The sequence below is a fragment of the Sinocyclocheilus anshuiensis genome, unplaced genomic scaffold (assembly GCF_001515605.1).
Source record: "Sinocyclocheilus anshuiensis isolate Anshui unplaced genomic scaffold, SAMN03320099.WGS_v1.1 scaffold841, whole genome shotgun sequence".
Taxonomy (NCBI): domain Eukaryota; kingdom Metazoa; phylum Chordata; class Actinopteri; order Cypriniformes; family Cyprinidae; genus Sinocyclocheilus; species Sinocyclocheilus anshuiensis.
The window spans coordinates 62,201-74,951 of NW_015557108.1; the positions used below are offsets into that span (position 1 = coordinate 62,201).

The window sequence follows — 12,751 nt, forward strand, 5'->3', positions numbered from 1 at the left end:
CACGCACACGCCCGCACACACACGCACTCACACGCGCACACACGCGCACGCACACGCACGCACACACACGCACTCACACACACAAACACACACACTCTCTCACACACACACACTCACACACACATTCTCACACTCACACACACACACACACAGACTCACACACACACATATGCAGTAGTGATGGGAGGAATGAAGCTTTTCAAAACGAAACTTTGAATCAGTTGAACCATCTCACAATTCATAATTTAGAAAAAGTCATTATTTAGACTTTAAATTATGACTTTAAAGCTTCAAAATGGTATAAATGCAATGAAAACTGAAACCAAATTGCAACTTTTAATCTTACAATTTTGACTTTTTTTCTCAAAGGTTTAACTTTTACTCAGTTTGGACTTTTTTTCTCAAATATGTGATCATTTAGATTTTTTATTTCTAAATTGCAATTTTAAGGTTTTTCAAAACTTTGAGTCAGTTGAATCAACTGGATCATGAAATGATTCACTGTGTCACATGCTGGTGAAAACGGTGGAAACGCAGTGAAAACTCAAGCCAAACCGCAACTTTTTAATCTTAAAATTTGGACTTTTTTCTTCTTGAATATGCATCTTGTCCATTACAATTTGGATTCTTTTATCTCTAAATTGCAAATTTAAGGTTTTTCGAAACTTTGAATCAGTTGAACCAAACGCTTTGCAAAAGGATTTAGTGTTTTGCGGCGCCACACACTGGTTAAAATGGTGTAAGTGCAATGAAAACTCAGACAAAACATGCATGAAAACACACTTACAAACCAATTTCAGATGTTTTATTGGAATCTGTTGAATGTAATTAACAGTGTTGGGAAGGTTACTGTGGAAATATAATCGGTTACAGATGCAGTTAGTAATGTAACTATTTCAGGTACTTTATTGAAATAATGTAACTGATTACTTTCTGGTTACTTTTGTAAATAAATTCTGATGAATGTTTTCAACTGTTAATCATTTTCAAACATTTAAACCAGGCTGATTACGATCAGATTTTCAAAATGCTTCTTCACTTGAGATTATAATATATCTTTTAATTTAGCACAGCAATATTTTAGTCAATGCAATTTGGGAAAGAAATCAGTTAGATCTGTTTGCGTGTGTAAATATTCAAATGTAACCCTCTTTGTAACTCTTAACATTATCATGATTAACTGTAATTCAATTCGCCAACGCTTTTTTTTTTAGCAACCGTAACAGATTACAATTACGTTTATTTTGAAATTAAATGACATGCATCTAGTTACTCCCCAACAGTTAACAAATCATATACTATTAAATGTGAAGTCTCTGTATAATATGTGATATCTTATTAATTTTCAGTGCTTGCTTTAATTAGTTTAACAGGGGTTTTGGTTAATCAGGCCAATAAGTGACTATTTATTAATATAAAGTTTTATTATACAAATGTGTTGTTTCCTAGAAATGTGTAAAACTGATCTAGACACTGGTTTATGGGTTCACCGTTGTGACGTAAATAAGCCTCTTTTTGGCAGTTTGCATTCGTGCTTTGAGTCATTGATTTGAACCAATGATTGGCAAAGGTTTTTGTGTGTGTGTGTTCAGCGCTGGCTCTGGCCATGGAGAGGGACGGCTCCAGCGGTGGAGTGGTCAGACTGGCGGTCATCTCGGAGCAGGGTGTGGAGCGGCAGGCCATCCTCGGGAACCAGCTACCCAAGTTCTCCACCGTCTGAATCTGATCTGTGCTTTAGCAAAACCTGAGGGTGTTTCTCTAGATGTTTGTCACACAGAGCTCCAATAAACAAGACTTCGGTCCACCTCTTTGGTGTCCGACTGATTTATTGACAGATGATTCAAAATCCAAATATTTTGATGAAATGAAGGGTTTTGCTTTGACGTTTGTGTTTGGGGTAGAACTGTCTGTTTGAAACTTTTCAATCAATATATTGCAAGTCTGTGTGTTACACAGTTGCATCGCCTTTAAATTGATTTGAGTGGAATGGGTTGAGTTGAACTGAATGACTCTATAGAGCTGCTTTACAGCTGAAATTGAATTAGTCTCATGATTAATTTTACAGCATTAGCAGTTTTTTTTTCCCTGTTTATTGCTACAAAGCTGCTTTGAAATTAAATTAAGGCACTATAGAAATAGTTTTTTACAATAATTTTGTCACCAATTTTAGAACCTTGACGTCATTTTTTAAAACTCTAGACACAAAACGGTCATTATTTGTAACAGGCTGTCCAATGTGCAAAAGGTTACATGCTGCCTTCATGTCTTTAAAGAAGCCTTGCATTGGAAGAATCATTGGTTCAAATAACTTATGAAATATATGAACATTACATTAGATCACCCACACACAAGATGACTGTGTGGTTTTAGTACACTCTACAATCATTAAATACAGTTGTTCAAAACACATGCTGCATCTTTCATTATGGTTCTACACATTCATACATCATTGTAACAGACTAGAGAGACAAGTGCAGACAATGGAATCATTGAACAAAATCTAGTAATTCTGGGTCCCTCAAAATCACATCCAGCCAACATCATTCTGGGCCGCTCTCAAACTCTCCTCCATGTCATGGCCAGGTTAAAGCCTGCCTCATCCAAAAATATGAATGGTTTTCATCAGCGTCCAGCTCTATCACCCGCTAGAAAGACATTTACTGTAGGAAAAACAAATACTTAGAACAACGTTACGTTTCCCCCAACAACAGGCATCTTGAAACTGATCATACCTGAACATACTCAGTCGCTTCACTTTCATAATCTAAACGTGTCATATTGTTCATCATTTTTTCATTAAAAAACTATGCATATTGAGTAATGCAACAGTTATGTAGCATTTTGAGCAGTTGTATCAATTGATAGTTAGATCATTGAAATGAATAGACACTCAACTCCGATGTAATGTGTGAGTTGAATTTTGAAATGGCAATACTTTGATGGTGTGTCATTTTGAACTGGTGATTTTAGTGCAATGAATAAATGATCTTAGGTTTATGTGTATTGTATCCAAGCATTTGGTAACAATCCACTAACACTAATGGCTATTAGTTGACATGTACTTGCAAGGTTACCTATAGTTAGTGAAATACAGTGAATCAATTCCATTGTTTCTAGCTGAGAAGAGCAAGAACTTTTTATTATTACTTCACTGGCTTGAACCAACTAGTAATACTAGAAAGTTTTGAACTGATGGTCGAGACCGAATTACATCCAGCAGCGCTTCACTTCAGAGCGACTGCGAAGGGCTGGCCAATCAGAGAGCAGGGCCTCTCACAGGCCACGCCCCCACCGCCCACTCCCCAACCAGCCCCCTCCTCCGCTCTCCGCCCTCAGGATCAGGCTGTATCGCGCATTCGCCCCGCGCTCCTCTTCCTCCCTCCATCCGCCTGCTTCCTCTTCTGTGCTAATCACTCTGTGCAGCGTCTTCCTGAACACTTCCAGTGGCGCTCGCTCCTTATCTCTCGCCAGCTCTATCACAGAAGAGACATCTTCGGTCTCCCTCGTCTGGTGCTGCTCGTCTCTGGAGATGAAGAGGACGCTCCGGAACACGGCTTGAGCGTCTTTGAGCTGCTCTAGAGGTAAAAAGCTCACGCGCTCACCCTCATTCGTCTGTACGCCTGCAGGGTGACCCGTGAGGGCGAGACGTGATGCTTGAGCCACCGGTAGACGACGAAGTAGTTTCTGAGGAGCCAAAGGAACAGGAAACAGGAAGTGAGATCGGAAAGTACACATAGCAACAGAAAACCAGCAAACAGCCACCAGCACCAGGGCAGCAAACGTCCAAACACTTCCCGTCTGGTGGTTTGGACCGTGATCGTGGGCAGTTCTGGTTGGGTGGTACTTTGAGGTTGGGATTGGCCAATAATTGGTCCAAAGTTGGTGTTGAATGTGATTGTGTGTGGTTCTGGTTGGCCAGTAGCTTGACTTTGGGATTTGGCAATAATTGGAGCGGTGGTTGGCTGTTCAGAGTTGGTTGTGGGTTGGGATGTGTCGGTTTTCCAGGTGGTTGGTTCTGTGGCGTCTTGAGAGGGAAGATATGGATTGGCCATTGGAGTCAAGATAAAATACTCCGTCCAGAATTCATACCAGATTTTGGTCCAGGTCTCAGTGACCCAATACCTTTCAATAGAGGTCCAGGATTTGGTGGAATCGTGCAGGTGGGCGTCTATAGTGGTGTGGTATGGAGCAATCGGCGTTTGAGTGCTGGAAATTGGTTTTACTGAGATTGTTGGAAAATCAGGAGGGGGTTCAAGATCTGTAAGATGAGGAGCAAGTTCAAGACGTTCAGAAGGGGATCCAATATCGGGACGTTCAGAATGGGATCCAATATCTGGACGTTCAGAAGGGGATCCAATATCTGGACGTTCAGAAGGGGATCCAATATCTGGACGTTCAGAAGGGGATCCAATATCTGGACGTTCAGAAGGGGATCCAATATCTGGACGTTCAGAAGGGGATCCAATATCTGGACGTTCAGAAGGGGATCCAATATCTGGGATCCAGTATCTGGACGTTCAGAAGGGGATCCAATATCTGGACGTTCAGAACGGGATCCAATATCTGGACGTTCAGAAGGGGATCCAATATCTGGACGTTCAGAAGATGATCCAGTATCTTAACGTTCAGAAGATGATCCAGTATCTGGACGTTCAGAAGATGATCCAGTATCTGGACGTTCAAGATTTGGTTTGAAATCTGGAAGAACATGAGTGGGTCTGAAATCCTGGTCTCCTCTGGGGTGGAAGGGTGGAGGATAGGCTGGAGTTGGTGGATCTGGTGGACAGAAGTCACTCTCCTCCAGCTCAATGATGGGTCGTTTGAGCAGGTGAGCTGGTCCAGAACACACCACGGAGTCGGCGGCAGGAACGATGTCGTTTGGTCCGTCGTGCATGTAGACGTTGTGTTCCTGGTCGTTCAGGTAGCTGTGGAGGTAACTGACCGCACAGCTGCAGAGCCAGGGATTGTGGGTCAGGTAAACGTAAGGCAGCTCGGGTTTGGACGAGAAGAAGCGGTCGGGCATCAGCGAGACACTGTTATTCTCCAAGTCGAAGGTCTTCAGGCCGCTGGAGGAGACGCACTCCAGGAGACGCGGAGGCAGCGCGGGAAGCTTGTTCTCAGACAGGTTAATGACCTCCAGACGCGGCAGCTCGCTGAAGGTGCCGTCATGAAGGGAACGAATCTGGTTCTTGTCTAAGTAGATCTCCATCAGACTGGGAGCGCAGCAGAACACCAGTCCTCCCAAACCAGTTAACCTGTTACCAGACAAACGCAAGACGCTCAGCTTCTCCAGCACTGGACCTGAAAGAAACAGAGTTTGAGACTCTCATCACATCAGAATGAAAGTTTTGAGCCGTTTAATTCATGTGTAAACAAGCACTTGACTAAATCTACAACCATAAAAAGGCTTATTATAACAGAAAATAATAATGTTATCATCATAATGAAAAATACAAATTAATAAAATACAAAACCAAATCTACAAAATTTACTTGTGCTGTAACTTGTTTTAATACTCTAAACTTTGTAAACCACAAGAACCTAACTTCTTACAAACATAAAGACACTTGTTTTAAAAATTAAAAAATAATAATAAAAAAAATAGCATTTTAATTTTGCATTTTGCTTTTTAGTATTTGCATTTGAATTTTCATAAATTTTTGCATTTATTTTGCATTTTAAATTTCACACTTTAACTTTTGCATTTTAATTTTGCCTTTAGATCTTTGCATTTTAATTTTTGCATTTAGCTTTTTTATGTTTTAATAATGTCTTTAATTTCCACTGAAATTTTTGCATTTAGTTTGAATATCACAATTTGCATTATTTTATTTTATTTTTTTACATTTTGCATTAATTTTGCTTTTTATTTTTTGCATTTTAATCTTTATTGAAATTTTAGCATTTTGCATTTTTTTTCAACATTTTGAATTTCACACTTTGCTATTTAATTTTTGCATTTAGCATTAATCTAGTGTTTTTGACAGTTAGAGTAAGATGACTGATGCGCTTCTGTTTACCCGGCGGCTCCAGTGTGCTGATGTGATTGTGGCTCAGGTCCAGCTCGTGCAGCTCTGTGAATCCAGAATACATGGATCAGGACAGAGAGGTGAACTGGTTTCCAGTGAGAACCAGGACCGGTGTGTCTGTGTTGATGCCAGCGGGAAACAGCTGTCAGTCCCTGACTCACGCAGCTGGCGCGGGGCCGATGGTCCTGGTTCCTGTCGCTCTGACAGCTGCTGCTCGTGACGATGAAGCTCCGCATCAGGAGGAAGACCAGGATGATGAAGTGTGGCATGATGAAGGCTGCCGGATATTAAGACACTGTTGAGCAAAACTGTGTCACCACTTGTTAGAACTTCATAAAACAGCATCGGCCACTCCAGCAACGGACGCAACCCGGAAAACTATCGGCATTCATTTTTGCCGATAACCGATAGTTCCGCCAATCAACTATCGGTGCCGATGAATCGGTCGACCTCTACAAGAGACATTAAAAATCTTAATTATTCCACATTTTTTAACGGTGGTGTACATTTTTAAATTAAGATGATTTACTTCCCTGCAGAACGAGACTTTTAAGAATGAACGCTTAAATGTTCTTAAGCACAATGAAAATGTCACACAAAAAAAATTGATAAAGACATTTCTTTTGCGAGATACTAAAATTCTAAAAAGATGCTCATTGTGCATAATTTATAATAATAGTTTGGTAACACTTTATTTTAAGGTGTCTTTGTTACACACGTTACATGTACTTACTGTTATAATAACAATTAATTATGCATAATTACATGCAACTGTAACCAAACCCTAACCGTACAGTAAGTACATGTAGTTTACTCAGTACTTAAATGTGTAATTACACTGGAACAAGAACGCCTTAAAATAAAGTGTAAGCAATAGTTTTAATAGTAAAAGCACTGGTAAAGAAAGCACCACTGGAGTAAATGAGCAGGAGCTGTGAGCTGTGAGTCCAACACAAACCACAGGCGCCTCCATACACCAGCACATATCCATCCCACAATCAGCTCTCCTTGGGTTTCCTGAGAAACGCTCATTTCTATAACGCCTGAAATCTACAGCAGTTATTATTAGTGTAAAATGTGTCAAGTCATATTTCCGAGTAGTAAACGGTTTACTAACAAGGACTAGATGAGCACATGTCGCTGTTGGATGTCAGTCTTTTTAAGGCTTTTAAAACTACGATCCCGTGACTTTTTAACCGTTTTGATCATTTTAAGCTTTATTGTTTTGAAAAACGCCCATCTTCAACAATAATAAAACAACAACAGAGTCAGTCAGATATTGAAGAGCTACAGACGCCACCCAGACAGCAACATAGTGTTGGCCCAGATCCAGCCCACATCTGGCCCATGTGAAATCCATGCGGGCCAGATGTGGGCCGGATCTGGGCCGAAACTGTCTGCTGTCACACCAGCACATATCCATCCCACAATCAGCTCTCCTTGGGTTTCCTGAGAAACGCTCATTTCTATAACGCCTGAAATCTACAGCAGTTATTATTAGTGTAAAATGTGTCAAGTCATATTTCCGAGTAGTAAACGGTTTACTAACAAGGACTAGATGAGTACATGTCGCTGTTGGATGTCAGTCTTTTTAAGGCTTTTAAAACTACGATCCCGTGACTTTTGAACCGTTTTGATCATTTTAAGCTTTATTGTTTTGAAAAACGCCCATCTTCAACAATAATAAAACAACAACAGAGTCAGTCAGATATTGAAGAGCTACAGACGCCACCCAGACAGCAACATAGTGTTGGCCCAGATCCAGCCCACATCTGGCCCATGTGAAATCCATGCGGGCCAGATGTGGGCCGGATCTGGGCCGAAACTGTCTGCTGTCTGGGCAGCTTCTGTCAACAAAAACACTAGAAACTGTCGTCTTTATACACATATGCGTGCTTTATTGACATCTTTAAAACTCCAAAATAACTCAAAACCAAAAAAGAGCAACAGAAGAGCAGAAAAACAAGCGGCAGAGGTTCATCATCGTGTTGGAAACGACGTCAAAGTCAACCTCAGAACAGTGAACGGTGCATGAGTGTGTGTTTGTGCAAATCCACTCCTCGCACACAAACACACACTACTCAATTCAATCATAATCAAACTGAAGAAGAGGAAACTAAAAGAACGTCGTCATCATCAAACACAATCAGCAGATTGTCCAGAAGGGTTAGAAAACGTCTTTAATAACCCCGCCCACCTGCCACGCAGTTACCATGACGACACCGTGCAGCCTCACACAAGCAGGACTGATCTAAATCTGCCTCAAAAATAACGTCAAACCGGATCAAACCACTGTCTGTGGCACAAAGGCACAGGAATCATAATCCGAATAAATAGTCAAAATATTTCTGCCATCTGATTGAGTTTCAATCCTAAGAAATCCTAAAAAAACACCAACTCTAAAACTCACACAACTTGCATCTTCACTCCACATGTCCTTTGCATTGACCTTTGAACTCTCACATCACTTTCACCATCAGCATCTGTTAGTAAACTCATTCCAGCCCTACACACTTGTGCATTTCTCATTTCTCTCCTCCAAATCATTTGAATCATTTGGTTAGTTTTAATGAACTGGTTCTTGATTCGAGTCATTCCGTGATGGGGGGCGTTTTTTCAGCTCTGGTTCAATGTTCGTTAACTGAGCTGTGAATCGACGAGTGTGAATAAATAGTCAAAATATTTCTGCCATCTGATTGAGTTTCAATCCTAAAAAAACACCTACTCTAAAACTCACACAACTTGCATCTTCACTCCACATGTCCTTTGCATTGACCTTTGAACTCTCACATCACTTTCACCATCAGCATCTGTTAGTAAACTCATTCCAGCCCTACACACTTGTGCATTTCTCATTTCTCTCCTCCAAATCATTTGAATCATTTGGTTAGTTTTAATGAACTGGTTCTTGATTCGAGTCATTCCGTGATGGGGGGCGTTTTTTCAGCTCTGGTTCAATGTTCGTTAACTGAGCTGTGAATCGACGAGTGTGATGAAATCTCGTGTAGTTTAACATTGATCACCTGGCTCAGTTTATTACACTAAAGACCATTCCTGCAATGCTGAGTTGGTTGAAAAGACCAGTTGAAAGACTGAAATAAGATGAAAGGTGAGTCAAATGATTCTAGCAGCATCTGAACATGTACTGAAGCCAGAACGTTTGTGTTTTGAGTTGTTCCGTTCTGAATCAGGTGAATTAATCATTTGCAAGAACCGGTTCAAAAGAACCAACTTCCTCAGATCTCTGGCGTTTCCTTCAGTGATCTCAGGTTATCGGCATCTCATTAAGGCTGAACATACGGACACTAATGCACAACTAGTCCTGGGCCGAGTCATTGCTGGAGGTACGTGATCCTGAACAACACCAAACGCACAGACAGAGAACAGAGTTTGGGTTAACTACTCTCGGACCGCCCACACATGCATATTGCACTTAAAATAATGAGAGCTTTGCAAAAACCACAAGCTGTAGTCTGATTGGATGACCAGGAGTCAGTGTGCACAAGACTAAAGGCCGTTCACACCAAGAACGATAACTATAACGATAGAGATAGTAGCGTGCTCACCAGTGGACGATAACATTCTGTTTATTGTAAGCGCTGCTGTTTTGTCGTCTGTCGCTTTAAATGCTCGAGCTCGGATGGATTCTGATTGGCTGTCAATGTTTTTGTCGTCCATCAACTGGAAAAAACATTGTTTTGAAAGTGATTCCAATTATATCGTTCCTCTGTCATTATCATTATAGTTGTGATGCGGACTTGTTCAAAAATTTGCATACTGAAAAAAGCCGGCTGTCCATTATCAAAAGTGTAGGGATACATAAATGACTGCTTTTTTGGCGAAATTTCACAGACGGAAAAAAAGGTCCATTGTTTCTTACAAACCAAGAAATCACTTTCAATCCAAGCAGCTTTTTGTTGGTCAATGCAGCAAATTTGCGAGACCAACTTGAACCAGTTGTGAAATCTGCGTGGGGAAATCTTCCGCGAAAAATTCTCAATCGCGTAGATTCCTATTAAAACGACTTGATTTCACCTGCAAAAATGTGCGGAACTAATCGTTATAGTTGTGATGTGGAGTTCTAATTAAGTGATGGTTACATTAGCAAAACATATTCAAAATGTAACAAACTAAAAAAGTATTTTGTCCATAATCAAAAGTGTACTGATACATAAAACACTGTTTAAAGCAAGGTCACATCTGCAAATTTTTGGCAAAATTTCGCAAACGAAAAAAATGATCATTGTCTCTTACAATCCAAGAAATCACTTTCAATCCCAAGTTTTTGTTGGTCAACGCAGCAAGACCAACTTGAACCAGTTGCGAAATCTTTCGCTCTCATGCGAAATTCCCAATCGCGTAGATTCCTATTAAAACGACTTCATTTCGCCTGCAAAAATGTGCAGAACTACAGTAAATGTGCGCTCACCTTAAGAGCGAATATTAAACCTTCATCATCATAGTTCTCTCTCTCGTCGCGAACAGGTCTTAACTGTCACTCAAACACTCTCTTCCTGTCAAAAGTGGGCGGTTCTTGGCCAGAATGAACTCTCTGCTGATAGTCTGGCTACACGAGACTGTTAACTAACCCATCAAAACAACACGGCTTGTATTTCATGACATCGTAAGTGAAGGACAGTAAAACGACGGACTCGCGCACACATCAGACGGGCGTTTCTTTGCTCTTCAGGTCGGGGGCGCTGTACTGCCGTCTCATGCGCGGCGGCGTGATGTAGCCATGTGGTTTTTGGTTTCTGCCGCGCTGTTGATCGGAAAGCGTGTGCGGTAGAGCCTGGAAAGCAGGCCACTGATGATTGATGTACGGTTGTGCGTACGCCCCCTCCCCGCGCGCGCAAGGACCCGGCGACTGTCGCCGATAGTGACCGCGTCCCGAATGCTGCGCGCCGCTATTGTTGTGGTGCCCGTTGCTATAGTAACCCTGGTTGCCAGGCACGGTGGAGCCGTCCAGTGAGTTGCGCCTGTAGCGCCACTGTTGCTGAGGAAACGGATTGCCGTTGCCATAGTTTCCGTTGCCGTATTGGGGAGGTTGCCATGGGCGACTGGGGGAGGGCGCGCGCATGACGACCGGCACTTGGAACGGTAGAGGAAGTAACGGCATGCCGGGGACGGGGCCTCGTCCCTCGTTGCGCTCATCCTTGAGATCGTCCAGAGTGACGGATGCATTCGGGCCCCAGGAGAGCCGGTGCTGTGGGTTGCTCTTAAAGGGGAATTTCAGCTTGCAGTCCTGAGGGGGAATGAAGCGTCCCGTTCCAGGAAGGTGGACCACGCCCTCCCCGGCCCCGGCCCCGCCTCCGGCTCCGCCCCCTCTGCGCAGCAGCTTGGTGATCTGCTGCTGCTGCAGGTTGTGCAGACGCATCTGCTCCTGCTTGAGCCAGCGCAGGCGGCCCCTCCGGAAGGCGGGGTCTTCTTCCATCAGCCGTGACACTCGCTCCTCCTTAGGGAGGGGCTCCAGAGGGCCATGCCCATCCGGGTCATCGCCCCGCCCCTGATGGCCGTTCACAAGCAGTTCCTCTGATTCGTCATCATCATCATCATCCTACACAAACATAATGTCAACCATTACCGACTCCACTCAGAATTGAGCTGAGAATGCCTTTAAATTCCAACTGAATTTCGAAATTTGATTCAAATTTGAATTGATGTAACAAAAAGGATGCAGAATTGCAAAATTCTGCAAAACTGTCATTTTTAACTAGAAGGCTTGTCAAGATAATCTCAGAATGTCAGAATGTTGTTGTTGTTTTTTTAAAGCCTTAAAGTCTGAAGGTTTATTGGCCTTAAAGAGAAGGAAAGAAACAAAGAAACTAAAGAACAAAAAGAAAACAATTAACAAAAATTTTAAAAGAAAGAAAAAGAAACAAAACTAGAAAAACAAAAAAGAAAGAAAAAACAAAGAAACACAAAAAAGAAAAACTGGAGAACAAAAAATAAGAATATCAAAACAAAGAAAGCAAACAAAAAAATTAAAAAAAAGGACTGAAAGTGTTTGAAATGTCCATGTACTTTTGCATCCATTCATTTGTCCTTTTTTAACCATGACAAAAAAAAAAAGCTTGTTGTATTTTTAAATGCTGTGATAAAAACCAAAATTGAAATTAGAACCGTACACACAGATTGCTGCCCAAAAAAGTAAAATATCGACTTCTTTTCAGATTTTTGTTTATGACTTTTTGCACCTTTAATAAACATTTGAAAACTGCACAAATTGATATAAAAAAAATTCAATTTCAACAAGTTTTATTTGGCCAAATTAGAAGTAATGCTTCTCCCGCAACAATGCAGAGACTTAATACAAATATGATTTTAAAATAGACATTGTAGAATCCTGGGAACTTTATCGTCATGAAAGTATATTTTGGGGTATAATTTTGTCATAATTGGGTCACAGTATTGGAGAGGAGCATGCATGGCCACGCAAAGAACGTACAAAGTACATCGTGTTAGAGCGCTATGCACGAGGCTTTGATATACGGGGCAAATATATAAATATAATATAGAAATATATAAAATTATAATTTCTCCTACTTCTCCAGATAAAGACAGGCCAGTTCCAGAATCAAATCACTGATGGTGCTTCTGAAATCAGTGCACTAGCATCTATTTTGACATATTTCTACCCTGTCCACTGATAGGGACATCTGCATATATATGCCATATACAGTGGGTACGGAAAGTATTCAGACCCCCTTAAATTTTTCACT

General features: G+C 41.4%; 3 protein-coding genes and 1 pseudogene across 3 annotated transcripts in view; 1 reads left to right on the forward strand and 3 right to left on the reverse strand.

The window, feature by feature from the left end:
• Positions 1–1,811, forward strand: part of LOC107677677 (proteasome subunit beta type-6-like) — an 8,535-nt gene extending 6,724 nt beyond the window's left edge. Inside the window, exon 6 of the mRNA XM_016472678.1 lies at positions 1,593–1,811. Within this exon, the coding sequence (XP_016328164.1) occupies positions 1,593–1,720 (128 nt within the window). The 3' untranslated portion in view covers positions 1,721–1,811. The remainder of the gene's footprint in view (positions 1–1,592) is intronic.
• A 282-nt stretch (positions 1,812–2,093) lies between these two features.
• Positions 2,094–6,353, reverse strand: LOC107677664 (platelet glycoprotein Ib alpha chain-like; annotated as a pseudogene).
• Positions 6,354–9,908: 3,555 nt separating this feature from the next.
• LOC107677675 (kinesin-like protein KIF1C) lies at positions 9,909–11,607 on the reverse strand. The gene has a single exon (XM_016472676.1). It carries the CDS (start codon positions 11,461–11,463, stop codon positions 10,693–10,695), a length of 771 nt encoding a protein of 256 aa, XP_016328162.1. The 5' UTR covers positions 11,464–11,607; the 3' UTR covers positions 9,909–10,692.
• A 188-nt stretch (positions 11,608–11,795) lies between these two features.
• Positions 11,796–12,751, reverse strand: part of LOC107677665 (kinesin-like protein KIF1C) — a 19,813-nt gene continuing 18,857 nt past the window's right edge. Inside the window, 1 exon segment of the mRNA XM_016472662.1 lies at positions 11,796–11,826. Within this exon segment, the coding sequence (XP_016328148.1) occupies positions 11,796–11,826 (31 nt within the window).

Bases quoted from the DNA above. Each gene is read 5' to 3' on its own strand.
- LOC107677675 (XM_016472676.1), bottom strand. From the start codon at position 11,463: ATGGAAGAAGACCCCGCCTTCCGGAGGGGCCGCCTGCGCTGGCTCAAG.